Source organism: Numida meleagris, chromosome 1 (assembly GCF_002078875.1).
Source record: "Numida meleagris isolate 19003 breed g44 Domestic line chromosome 1, NumMel1.0, whole genome shotgun sequence".
Taxonomy (NCBI): Eukaryota; Metazoa; Chordata; class Aves; order Galliformes; family Numididae; genus Numida; species Numida meleagris.
Genome location: NC_034409.1, coordinates 181,440,689 through 181,455,259, shown reverse-complemented (window position 1 = coordinate 181,455,259; position 14,571 = coordinate 181,440,689). Strand labels below are relative to the sequence as shown.

The 14,571-nt window shown below is 38.8% G+C and overlaps 1 protein-coding gene across 6 annotated transcripts in view; it reads left to right on the top strand.

Annotated features, from left to right (window-relative positions):
- CNTN5 (contactin 5) overlaps window positions 1-14,571 on the top strand; it is a 636,498-nt gene that overhangs the window by 580,793 nt on the left and 41,134 nt on the right. For all 6 annotated transcript variants that reach the window (XM_021381356.1, XM_021381346.1, XM_021381363.1 and 3 more), the window contains 2 exons: window positions 12,971-13,129; window positions 13,533-13,682. In XM_021381356.1, the coding sequence (XP_021237031.1) occupies window positions 12,971-13,129; window positions 13,533-13,682 (309 nt within the window). The remainder of the gene's footprint in view (window positions 1-12,970; window positions 13,130-13,532; window positions 13,683-14,571) is intronic.

Here is a 14,571-nt window from a genome sequence, read left to right as displayed (position 1 = left end):
AAAAAAAAGAGGGGGAGAGCTGCAAGTTTCTATTCTTCAACTTTTTACTCTGGGTTGTAGACTTTTAAAAAACATTTTCAAATCATTTTCAAAAGCACTACCTTACATTTCTTAATTTTAGGTAAGCTGTAACTAAATACATGTCAAACATTATTTTTGTAGTGATTTTTATCTAGTGAATCTCTTTCAGGAACACTTCAAAATTAGATATGAAAAGATGTGTTAGACCATGTTTGGACAAAATAAAGGTTCAAATCCCTTCAGCTACTTACTACTCAAAAGAAAATCTAGATACTTTCCTAAGTGCTTTGAAAATGTGATTAAATTCTACATACTAAAGTAAGAAATAACTTTTTAGTGATTTCTAATCATTTCTCTGTTCTCAAAATATTGTTTTTTGAGCTCAAGTTATCTATTTTTCCCTTTTTTGTTTCATTTTTCTAATGTTACCAAGAACACAGGTGTCATTAAGAAGAGATGTTTTGTTGACAGCTGAACCTGTCAGACAGTACATTAGCTTTCCAGCTTAAGTGTCTTGCATTTTAATCTTGATATGGGTTATGAATGACAAGTATTTCATGCCAGTCTCATGCTAGTTAATGATGACCTTCAGAAGACTGCTGTCCTGACATACTTGGCATGATCTGTTTATGTTGAAATAGATTACTCCATGACTTGGCAAAAATATTTCCTTATTCAAAATAAGCTTCTGTGAAATTATCTGCTATTCATCATCATAAGTTTCTTTAATTATTATTAGCATGAATAAATAACTCAGTCTTTTATTGACAGCATATTAACTTCACTTTACTTTTGTTTTATGATTTATAGCAAGATGTGTTTCAATAACTCTGGCACCTATGCCCAAGAAGGTTATGTAGCAAGTTCACATTTTGGTCTTCAAACACCCTAGAGGCATTTTAAAGGTCACAAAGCACTCACTTATTCACTGCGTGCCTGAGTTTTAAATATTTAGGCTTCTGTGCACTTACAGAAGCTCCTCAGCTGGGTAGTGTCATCCATCTGAGATCTACCATACTCTCTAGATGCACACTTTAACTCTGTGGAATTCCTCAAAGTGGTCTTTAACCCTCTGAATATGAGAAGGATGAGACACAGGATTCAGCTCAAAGCACAAGAGCTGTGGGCCATTGATTCAGTACAGAAGATGTGATGCTCATCACTTACCACCAAGTTCAGTAACTTCAGTGCTCAGCTACAATGAATGATATCACTTTTGGGTATGCTCAGATCATGACTCAGAATCACACTTGCTTCTTCTGAAGAGGATGTTATATCTTCAGGGTCTGGTTTAGGCGGGATCAATACACATATACACTTTTTGAGGCAAAGTAGCAAGAAACACAGAGGCCAGGAGAGAAACAAATGAAAGCCTGATTCTTTAGGGTACAATTTAGGGTCCCTTCCAGTAACATTACTGTTTGATTCTTTCATTGAGCTGGCCAGTGTCCAAAAAAGGAACACAACCATTGTCAGCAGATTAAGCCAATACACTCATTTGAGAAAGTTAAATAAAAGACATACATCAGATATCCCCTCCAGCAGAAGAATAAGGGAAAAAAGTCTTTTATGCCACTGCAAGATTTTCTGGAAGGCAATCATCAGAGCCTGTAGCAGCACCAGGAGGCATACGGGGCAGACTGATACAACTCAAGGGCATCCAGAAGAGAAAGCATATTTTCATATATGGTAGTAACTAACTATTCTGGCACCAGGAATGCACAGATGTGCTACTTCAGAGGACTTCTAGAAGAAGAATTGTGTATGTCTGATGGGAAAAGAAGCAATTTTACTGGAGAAAATTAATACAACAAAAATCATATCTCTGGACTTAGACTGCGGACACCAAGTTTTCACTTGATTCCACTACTTTTATGCCTTGCGATTTTGCTTGCTTGTGGAAAATGTATGCAGAATAGATCTTAGTCATGCAAACAAAGTTGTTTACAGAAGAATCTAGATATTTCCTATAAAATAAAAAAATATTTTCACCAGCACTTGAACCCATCAGCCATTTAAGAAGCAGAAGTGATTAATTATTTTTGTGAGTGTCAGTCCTATTCTTGACTTCACTCCAAGAAGAGTTTTCCCATGTTACTTATCTTTTCTGGTTACTAGCCTTTATTTATCCTCTCAGATCTTCAGTTTTCAGCGAATATTGACTAGCAAAGAAACACAATAACAAAATGTTTCAGGTTGGCTGGATTTCCATGTGTCATTGACACCCTAGTACTTGAACTATCTCTGCACTGATTTTTCATACTGAATTGATTACTAAAGCAGAAGGCTCTGATACAAGATAAATATGCATGTCATGTTCTGACACTAATGATATGATCACAAATATGGTTACCAAACACTCAGGTACCAACCAGGAGGCACATCTCACAGATGTCTGAGGTGATCTTGTAGCCAGCAATGTGTCAGGTTTCCTCAGGACAATGCATGTGAAAGAAATGTGAGGCAATCCATACATTTGTATATTTGTGACAAGAGATATCTTCATGATCCTGTGCTTCCATCATGGTTCAGTATAGAGAGGTATGAAACATCAAATACCTCTGTCATAAAGAGTGACACACTGAAGGAGCTGAGCTTTACTACCTTACATTGGTCCAATCAACTGCTTTAAAGAAGGTGAACAGTGGTTCTCACTTTGTGAGTATTTAATTTATCAGTACAAAATCTTTCACTTACAGATAAGGAGGCTTTAGAGCAAAACTAGGAGCAGAAGGCTACTTTGGATGTTCAGTTCTGGCACAAAGGAGCATTTTCCTCCTGAAACACAGTTTCTAAAGTATTCACTGAGGGGCTGTTTTTCCCTGGCTGTAAGAAAGAAAAAAAAATTTACCTGCTAAAAAATTTCTTTCTCCAAACCAAATCTGCTTATGGTAGATTCCTTTCTCCTTATTCTGTAAGTTTGGCTAGGCTTAGAGGATCCTTGGCTTGGAGGACTGGCTTAGAAAAACAACTGTACAGTTCAGCTATACTGTTCAGCTGTACAGTGGGAGCTGAGGATCTCACACAGGAGTCTGCAAGTTTGAAGAAGGTCAGTATGAGGTTTTCTGTAGTCTTTTAAGAGCAGAGATCCCACTGAAGTGTGAGGCACTCCTGCTGCAGCAGTGGCTTCAGAGAACACCAGGGAGTTTGCTGCACAGAAGAGGTTCATTGCATGGCACTGTAATCTGATGTGAATCGGAACAGTGCTTCAAACTGTTCAAAGTGAGTTATGTGGGTTATTTTCCACACTTATCCTTTTCTTGCCTTATTTTTAAGGCTCATCGTGATAGACTTAGGAATATAACACTGTGAAGTAAAGGCTTTTTTTAACATCTGTGAAAGCTTCAGTGCCTAATTAAAAGTACAAAGTCTCCAATATTTTAATATATATTTAATGAATTAATACGTATATATATTATAATATGTTACTGATTTGGTAACTTTGTCAAATAAATTCTGTCACTTAAGACCTATTTTTAAATTTTTCTTGCAAAGCTCTTTTATAGTATGTTACACACAAGCTAGTTAATATTAACTGCAAACTACTCCGCCAGATGTTGCATGCTGTATTACAAACTGCCTTAAAATGCTCTATGGTTAAGCCATACCTCCAGATCAACAGACTTTCTTTCAGATTGTTTTACTTAAGCATTGTAGACACAGCAAAGGCTGAGCTCCGGTTTTACAAAGGAGCAGAGAGCGCCAGTCCCATAAACCACTGACTCAATGTTTGATTTTCTACAGTGTAAACAGTGTAAGCTGCAACCTGTAGCAATTCTGGAAACTAAGGAGAAGCTATGCCTGGAAAAGCTTAGAGAGGAAAAGGACCATTATCAGGAGAATTACAGTAAAGCAGTAGACAGCCAATATGTACTTTTGTTGTTGTTTGTTTGTTTGTCTGTTTGTTTTTAAGAGAGAGATCAAATAAATAAAACAAAGGAATTGTATCTATATCCTTCCTTGTATTCATCAATGATCAGATAAAAAATTGTTTCAGGACATGTGGTAATTTACATATTTATATTTAAAGCATTTTAAATACTATCTATTATATGCTATAAGATACTAAAATATATTTTAGGAACAACTCAGAGATAGATTGTTATTGGTCTCAGTTCTGTTACAGATGGACGTGTGCTCTACAAGAATTAGTGTCTGACTTTGTTGATAATACTATATCTTTGGTCTATACATATTTTACAAGATTTAGATGTCAGACTTTTTCTGGTTATTTGAGCAATAGTTTATTTACTGTTGTTTACTTTTATTATCCATTCCACTCATACTTCTCAAACTTATTCTGGATGTTGACAGACATTGTGTTTCTCCAGAGGAAGAAAAAATAATGTCCAGTCTTCTTAATACTCTGTATTAATTCTGTATGCCCTTGGAAATTTATTAGCATATATAAAAATAATTAGAATCCTTCAAACTATATAAATGTTAGTAATACATTCATGTCAGGAAGATTGCTTTAAAATGGGCTGGAAAGCATCTTTCTCTTACAGTGATCAGTATGCACTGTAAGACAGTGAACAGAAAGCTAACCAAGTGCACAGAGCTTGTCTACTGTAACAAAAATGAGCTTTAAGACCAAACAGCTACCTGGAAGCTGTAAAACCTTTAAATGGAGCAGAGAGCAGTCTTGTAGCATAAAGGGATGAAAGCCTTTGTGGCTACAAAGTGGGGTTTAAAGGTACATATTTTGTGGTCTAAAAATAAAAATGTATATTAAAAAAAATTAAACCTATTCATCTTGTAGACTTGCAAAACTACTTATCTAAGAAAGAAATCAGCTCTACCCATGTTATATTTTTAGAGAAGTAATGTCTCCTCTGAACTCCACTGACCTGGATCAAATATAACTCAGGAACTGCTGGTTGGATTGACCACATGGCTCCTTTCAGCTGTGATATTGCCAATAAAACTTAAAGACAAGCACTTGGGTTTAAAGGCCATCAACCACAGCATTATTACATAGAATGTAAACAAGGTCAGCAAATTCTTTCTGATCCTTGAAATTACATTTGAGCTGCAGCAAAGGCCACGGAGATGCCGTAAGAACTGGCCCTATTCATTGGGCACACTGATATGATTGTAATAGTAAAATGCTTTCTGAGGTCCATGACTACAGCATCTGAACAGTCCTGCATCCCTTCTCGAACAAGGATGGGCATGACAAACTACCTGTTTATCTGCAGAAGCTCATGGTAATCCATTTATTGTGGCCAGGTATTCTCTAGAAAATGCATAACTGGCATGACTTAGGTTTGAAAGTATGATAGGGACAGGCCAACAGTACAAAAGTACATGAGATTATTAGGTCAATCCTTTGGCTCTTTTTAGTATATAATTCTACAAGGGCTGCTCCAAAAGTAATGTCTCCTATTTTGTTGGCCCACAATGTCAGAGGCAGATGTAGGTAGAACGGCAGTAGATGTTGAATCTTCCCATTGATATTCCATTACTTTTTATTGTCATTCAGCGGAGGGCAGCAGAGGGGCAGTCTGACAAAGTAGTGACTGACATGAAAGTATGGTTGGAGCAATGGTGCGGAGCAGAATTCCTCTATGAAGAAAAAATTGCACCCACCGACATTCATCAATGCTTACTGAGACCAAACAGTGGATATGAGCACAGTGAGGTGGTGGGTGGTGCATTTCAGCAGTAGAAACAATGACACAAAAGATAAGATGTTCTGAATGGGCACAGAGATTTTTATGAGCGCAGCATGCAGACTCTTGTTCATTGCTGGTGTTTTGTAGCTGAGAATTTCCTCTATCAAATAGTGCTGTTATGCTCTTTGTATCTGTTTAAGTTTACATGGAAATAAATAGAAAGCATTGCTTTCATAGTGATATACGTAGCTGATACATCTACAATACTGGAAGATAATATGTTACTTCAGATGGAGAATCAGCCCTTTAATCTACAGACTTCAGACCAAAACTTCCAGCAATCTGATTTTGTCTTTATTTTATAATGTGTTCAACAGTTTGAATGAGAGAATCCTAGGAGTTTAAAAATAGAACAGAAAAAATATTCTAAGGTACATCTGAACTTAACTCACATCTATGTCTTCAGTCAAAAAAAAAAAAAAGCCTAGAATCAAGTTCAAAAACATAAATCAGGTGTGGTGATGTTCCTGAACTCAGTGCCTGAAAGAGATCTGTCCTTGAATTTCTGAGACTGCTGGTACCCATACTGTGGTTGCGGAGAGCAATGGAAACAATACAAACCATATTTTGGACAGCTGACAAGTGATGCAGATAGTCAGCAGTATAAGCCGATAAGAGAGGGACGTCTAAAAATCATCTCCATATTCTATTTTGGACACCTTTATCTAAGTGACAGCTACTTATGTCATTCATAATGTGATTAAGAGGCTACCAGTTCTTTCCTCAAAAAGTGAGATTTCAGTTAATGTTCCCTGAACTGTCTTTATGCCGCAAAGTAAAGGTCCAACTCAGAAGCTCTGGAGTGCAGTCTGGAATCTGAAGTTTGTCTCACAAAGCTCAGCCACTGTAAAGGTGGTCTTGTCCAAATCCCCTCTGTTTACAGGTTTGTACTTGGCAGGGAAACAATCAGGGCAAAGGAGCACAAAATGTCCTAAGTATCACCACAGGCAGGACACCAGGGGCTGTCAAGACTATCCAGGCTTGAACATCAACATAATTCTCTTCCTTACCTTCCAGTATGACCTCCTTGCCTGTCCTGGTCAGATTGGATTATGACTTCTCCGTCCTCCCAGGGCTTTATGTAGCTGTCTTACCACTTGAATATACCACATTTGCAGGAACAGGGCTGAGAATGTAGCCTCTTAAACCATACTGCCCATTGCATTCACTACAAATCACACTTTCACTCCATCCTCTTGTTCATCAATATATGCAGAGCTGTAGCTGGACACAGCAATATGGATTTATGCTACAAAAAACAGTCCAGCTCCTCTTCTGTCATGTACTTTTTCCATTATTCTGTAGTTACCATCTCTTTCTCTTCCTCTTTTTCTTAACTTGTTGTCTTCTTGATGACAAGCTATTACACTTTGTCATTCAGAAAGTAAAACCTTCAGGTCAAGAATTCTATGTTCATGAAGTGTTACATATCAGGCTTTTTAGTGGTTTGGTAAAATTAAGGATTATCTTGGTCAGAGTGCAGTGGAATAAATCAGTGCACATCTTGGAATTCACAGGAAAGGGCACTGCCTCTCTGAATTACTAGAGTTATTATTGGAATAGTCTTTAAAGAACTCTCATGTTAACACTGAATCATGGCAAGTAATCTAAAGGACCTCTCAGGATGATAATCCCAACAGTAAAAAAAAACCCACATAAAATAAGTTCACCAAAATGCATACATGCATGTTCTGAAATGAAGCATCCATCTATGGAACTGCTCTGATAGAAGATAACTGACTAATATCCTTACACCGGCTTTCCAATATTCCTAGAGCTGTATAAGAGTCTACTGCAGCCTCAAATATCTTCTCTGTGAAGGTCAACTGCATTGTAATGCACTTACGACCAGTCATTTTCTGTGTAGTTTCCAGAGAAGCATTTGAGCAGACAGTGCATTTTTTCCCCAATTGGCTATTCTCTACTTAAAAATTGTTTTAGAGATCCTGAACAATAACAGAGCCCTTGGGAGAAAAGCTTCTCTGTATTAGCCATCCAGCTGACACCATGAATGATAACACCCGAACATAAAATTTAATGAGATTTCTATAAAAATGAGTGGCATCTGCATAGCACTCAGGTCCTGGCTAACTGTCATACATTTGTTATCACAGAGGCTTTTGTCCCTTATTAATCCGCTTTCAGAAGTGCCTGCTGTTGGAAATGGAAATGCTTTTTAGCAGTCATCCTGCAGACTGTGTAAGAGCACACATCTCAGAAAGCATAATGACACATTGTCATGACTAGGAATGCATTTAAAAAGTTTAAAAAACATGAGAGAACTCCTACAACAAAATATATTGAGAATTTAGCAGGAGACATCCACATATATACATTTTATGTATTTGTATATGAGTAAGAAACTTGTTCTTTTTCCTATAATACCACGGCTAGAAACTCTTCAATAATATTCAGTGTGCAAGGAAGAAATATTGTTGTAGAGAAAAAGTACTAAAATATTTTCTTTCAATTTTATTTGTGCTTGGGACCATCATATAATTCTCGGCCTAGGGCTCCAACTCAGTAAAAGCACATGATTGTATCAGAATCCCAGTTTTCCTTTAAAATTTCCCATATGGCTACAAATAAATATTTCACTAGCATTTTCCTACATCAACAGAAAGCCTGAAACAACAGATGATGAAGATTGAAGACCACCCGCTTTTATTAAATTGGCCCCAGGTTTTGCTATTCTGAGACAAAGGCCTGACCTGGTGCATCTCACCAGAGAAGAGCAAATACATTGCAGGAATGGAGGAGTGCAGATGACATATCTTTAGAAACACAGAATCACAGAATGGTTTGGGTTGAAAGGGACCTTTAAAATTTTCTAGTTCCAGCCTTCCACTGGACCAGGTTTCTCACAGCCCCATCCAGCCTGGCCTAGACTGCTTTCAGGGAGGGGGCATCCACAGCCTATCAGTAGACCCCTTTCAGGTAATGGAAGGCCACTATCAGGTCTCCTCTTCTCTCTTCTCCAGGCTGAAAAGCCCTGGCTCTCTCAGCCTGTCCACACAGGGGAGGTGCTCTAGTCCTCTGACCACCTTTGTGGCCAGCTCGATTTCTTCTTGTGCTGGGGACCCCAGAACTGGATGCAGTACTCCAGGTGGGGTCTTGTGAGAGTGGAGTAGAGGGGCAGAATCACCTCCCTTGACCTGAAGGTCACACTTCTCTTGGTGCAACTGTCAACAGTTTATGGGCTGGTTCGGCCTGGTTCCATGATTAATGGGGTGGGGGGACCTACGTACCCATGCCCCAGGAAAGGGGAAAGGGGAAAAGGGGAATGAGCAGGGAGATGGGCCTAAAAACCACAGTGGCAACCGTCTGAGGAGGAAAGCTAATGTACTAAAAAAGATATTGGAATGCAAGATAACACAATACAATATAATAAAATATAATTGGAATTGAAGTTAATAAAGCAAATAAAATGAGACAGTGTCCAAAAACCAAAGGCCTTACTGTAATGCTGAAGTTGAGACACTGCCGAGAAGAACAGAATGGGAAGAGAGAGTGTCTCGTGATCTGCAAACAGTTTTATCTTTCCCTCTGAATAGAAAATGGAAATAGAACAACTCAAAGTCCTCTGGGGTATGTAGTTCTTCTTCTCCTCTATGGATGATCCACGGAACTGGAGCATTAACTCTTTAGCTCCTAGTGCACTACATGATGTTATGATATGGAATACCAATAGCAAAAATCATAAAACCATGGCAACCCAGGACATGTTTGGCCTTCTGGGCTGCAAACGCACATTGCCGGCTCATGCTGAGTTTTTCATCAACCAATACCCTCAAATCCTTCTCCTCAGGGCTGCTTTCAAGCCATTCTCTGCCCAGCCTGTATTTGTCCTTGGGATTTCTTCAACCCAGGCACAGGACCTTGCACTTGGCCTTGTTGAACATCATGAGACTGGCATGGGCCAACTCTCAGGACTGTCTGGGTCCCTCTCAATGGCATCCCTTCCCTCAAGCATGTCAACTGCACCACTCAGCTTGGTGTCACCTGCAAGCTTGCTGAGGGTGCACTCAATCCCACTGTCCATGTCACCTACAAACATGTTAAATGGTCGTAGAACCAATCCCTGAAGAATGCCACTCATCACCAATCTTCACTCAGATACTGAGTAGTTGACCACAACTCTGAGTGTGACCGTCCAGCCAATTCTGTATCCAGTGAGTGTTCCATCCGTCAAATCCATTTTTCTCCAATTTGGTGACCAGGATGTCATGTGGGTCATGCAGCTTTCTGTCATGCTTTCTCACAGAAAGAAAACCAAGACCTTTCAACAGCAAATGAAGGGGAGACTTATCACATCCCACCCATGAATGGAGGGAGGTGTGACCAGATTCACAAATACTCCTCCCTCAGTTAGATTAAGATGAAAGCATCACTCAGGATCCCAATACAACCATCAGTTTTATTCAGAATCTCTGTACTACAATTATCTTAAAAGTATTGGGACACTTAGAATGACATCTTTCTAATCTGTGTGGCTAAATTATGTGAGTTAATGGAAAATTGAAGTAAGCCTTGTGTTACTTAGTAACTTCACATGGGAAAAAGACATGGGAAAAGAAAAGGTAGACACAGAGGATTGGATAAAGAGAGAAAGATGGACAGGTCAGAGAAGGAGAACAGCAGTCCGAGTGCTGTTCCAGACAATGGGTGTGTGTGGATCTCTTTTTGCAAGAGCACTCATCCAGAGGTTCTGAAGCTCATAAGGTTCCAAAGTCTTGAAATCCCCCCAACCTTCTCTCCTGCATCTTTTTATGACTCCTAGATTCATAGCAATCACGGTCAATGAGTTTACCATCAGCAAGTTTGTTGTCAACAAGTTCATCATCAACAAGATTGCAGTCAAAACTTTGCAGTAAAAAAGGGAGTTTTGAACAGAGCAAAACCATCTTATCTATACAGGGCTTCCTCCTCTGACCACATCTTCAGCCTTTAGCTTGTTGTGATGGTGATGATTTTGTCTTGCAACTGTTTGAGACAATTCCAGGCATGTCACAGATAAAGTGTTTTTTGTTGGTCTGCTACAGAACTCCAGAAGGCCAAGAGTCATAAAGGGGTGTAAGGTGTGCCACCATCTTATGCCAGACTGGAGGTGAAAAGCACTGACAGCAGCAATTCAAAGCCTGCTGAGCAGGCAGAGCAAGGAAAGAAAAGATACTCATGTCACTGTGACCCACTTACCACCCTTTGAGGTGGAAAGCATTGCTTTTCCCATAGCCCAGTGCAGTACCATGGGCTACTGCAAACATGTATTTCATAGAGTTTTGCTCCATCATATATCTATAATATTAAACTTCAATGAATTCCATTAAAAAAAAGACAAGTATGTGCCTATTTTGTTGCTTTTATTCCTATAAATGCTATGTTACCAATATTTTAATGTTCTTTCATTGCTTGTAGATCATTACCAAGAAAACAGGAAAATGAAAAGTATAACTTGCTTTATTACTTAAATAATTCAATGTCTCTTCTACTTTAAGAATATAGAGTTGAATTATTACAAAATTCTGAACAAAATGTTGTCATAGTTCATGTAAACACTCTTGATATTCGCATAAAATTGTTTTTACTTACAGGATTCTAGCCAGAAAAAAGATTTGGTTGCATAAAATAGCCAAACAGACAAATAAATAGGTAGGTAGGTAGGTAGGTAGGTAGATAGATAGATAGATAGATAGATAGATAGATAGATAGATAGATAGATAGATAGATAATGATGAGTTCAGTAATGTAGAGATCCTGGCTACAACTGCAATGTCAAATGTTGAAACCACGTCTGAGTATCTACCTCTCTTATCCATAGTTGCTGAGCATTGCTAGAACCGCAACACTCATAATACCTTACAGTTAAGACGGAAAGGAATGGAGGGTGTACAAAGGATCTGCTACACTATAACTTCAAAATAAAGTCTAATACATACAAAGAGCATTGGGCTTCCCCAGAAATGCAGCCAAAGTTTCTTTTTATTAATAAAAGTGTTTTCATCATTACATTTCCTGCATGTTCATTTTGGGAGAAAATCGACAGTGCATTTCTGATTTCACAGATTTTCATCTATGCAGAAGCAGAACTTCAGCGTCCAACAAGAAGAGCCCGGGAAAGAACTGGATGCCAAAAATATTCAGATTTTTCATAATTAATTGTAGTTTATTGTAGTTATTAATGATATCAATATTTTAATTAAGTAGCATTAGAAGTATTGAGTCCTGTCCTGGATTTGTATAAGCTTTTAAGTATAGGAAACCACAAGAGAGATTTTTATCCTGCATTTGCTCTTGACAAAGATGTGCCTGTCCCCATAAACCTCTAGTTCCAACAGCTGTGAAAAAGGATCCTGAACCCGGGAAAACTTGCCTCTGATTTGGTTTGACAAGTGCAAATGAACAAGGTTTTAAAACACCATTAAGATCAATATCAGGAAGAATTAAAGGAGAAAACGGGGGTTAGAGAGGAAGTTAAAAGAAAGTTTTGATTGCAAATTTGTATTTGTTACAAGAGACGTCACTTATTGGAGCAGTCGCATGACTTCAAAAACTGATGACTGGTACTTTCTTATTAGGTATAGCAAAGTGAAATAAATAATAGTCTAATTTCTCAAATAAGAACTTACTTGGTGATCTTGTTTGTTTTTAAAGGAATTACAGTAAATATCAGCCTTAAAAATATTTGGGTTTGGGTTCTGTTTTCAGTAGCTTTCAGTCAAACAATTAATGGACTTTCAGAAGGAGAGTAGTCCCGATTGTTTCACTGAATGAGTGAATTTGATAAAAAGGATATACATTGTATTCTTAATTCAGTTATTAGGATTATTATTATTCTCCTTACAAAATGCATCCAACCTTGCTTCATTTTGATCATTTTTCACTTCTCCTGCTGAGAATTCTCGCACAAACAGATGTGATTGTGACTGTTCGATGTAGCCCGGATGCTTCTGAAAGGCTCTCTTTTTTCGTTCAATTTTACATTCAGAACAATTATAACAGGATTTTATAGAAATCTGTTTCTATTCCTAGCTCTCCTGCTGTCACTCCGACAGGTTAATTGCTTCTTACCTGCATAACGTTTAAAGAGTAGAAACAATCACAATTTGCTCGTAGAAATTTTTCTGTATAAGCTATCACCATGATGTAGTAGTGTGCATTTTAACTCCTGTGTTTCATGCGTATTGAACTCCCTACAGAATATCTCTCCTGTATTATTACTGTTCAGCAGCGATGATGGTGTGCTTTGTTTGATTATTCCAATTTATTTCTAGGTCCTCCTGGTCCCCCAGGGGTTGTAATAGTGGAGGAAATTACAGACACCACAGCAACACTTTCCTGGAGTCCTGGGGCAGACAATCACAGCCCGATCTCCCTCTACAACCTGCAAGCACGCAGTCCATTTTCTCTTGGCTGGCAGACAGTAAAAACAGGTGAGAAAAACTTTAAAATAGCACAAGCAGGCTCTTCAAAACTCCTGCTCCATGACAATAATAACCAGCAGCAACTGCAGATACTCTTGAAGTAACAATGATAAATTAAAAGTGCTTATTTTTTTCTTAATTATTATTATTCCTTTCATGTTACTTAGCAACATCTATAAAAGGACAACACAAAGACTCCCATGTGATGCAGCTGTGAATAAGCAGAAATCTCTCCCCTCTACCTTTTAATCTTTGCCTTTTCTGGAGTACCACAGTGTCAAAAAAATGCAATTTCTAACCTATTAAATTCTTGATATCTATCATATTTAATGATCATACACATTTGCCATTGAAACACTGCATGTGAGCTTCAGCTTTCTGAGTGGCCTGTACATTTCTTCACTGCCTGCAGTTCCTGATGTGATAAGCGGAGATATGGAGTCTGCTATGGCTGTTGAACTGAACCCGTGGGTGGAGTATGAGTTCAGAGTTGTAGCAACCAACAAAATTGGGACTGGAGACCCAAGTGCACCATCCCGCATGATCAGAACCAATGAAGCAGGTAAGGAGATAAAAAGGTTAATTTTCCAGGACTACTAGAAACAGGAACTGATTTAATATAATAATAGCACTATTCTCTTTTCAATGGTACAAGTCTGTGTTGATTCAACATTGCTCCAGGGTGATAGTCATGGAAAACAGTTTGTTTTATATACAGGAACAGTAATTTACAGAAATTAATTTACAGAAATTCCAAATGACCTAATTCCCTGCTGTCTTACTTCATCCAGGCTACCTTCATTTCGACTCACTTATTGGATGCCTCCTACACAACAAATATGGCCATGGTTTCCACTAGGCAGAAAGCTCTTACCAAAAAGAATGTAGCAACTCAGATGGAGTACCTGGCCCAAACTGTTGTTCAGGTTTCAGGATGCAGGGAGTGCCTGAGCCTGCTGCTAATGACAACAGCAGCAGGGATACCACCTGCATGAGGTGTGAGCTGGTGGATGATCTGCTCAAGGTAGCAGAGCTCAAGGAGGAGGTGGAAAGGTCAAGGAGCATCAGGGAGTATGAATGGGAGAGACACAGGTGGAGCAACTCCCTGCCGTACCTGCAAGAAAGGCACAGGGACGATACACCCCAAACAGTGGTGGACCCCCTACCCTTCTACCATCTAGCAGAGGGAGGATACCTAAGAAAGGAGGAAGAGTGGAAACAGGTCCCTGCTTGGGATCTCAGGTATCCCCTCTCTATATACCTAGCTTCCCCAGGTACCACTCCGTAATAGGTTTGAGGCTCTTGAACTCGAGGGACAGGTAAGTGAGCATGTGGTGGAAGGTCCATACAGGAGGTTGTCTAGGGTGAGGCAGTCAACTCCACACCTCAAGACTGCTTTTGCCAAGAAAGAAGGAAGGGTAACTGTTGTAAACAACTCCCTTCTGAGGGGA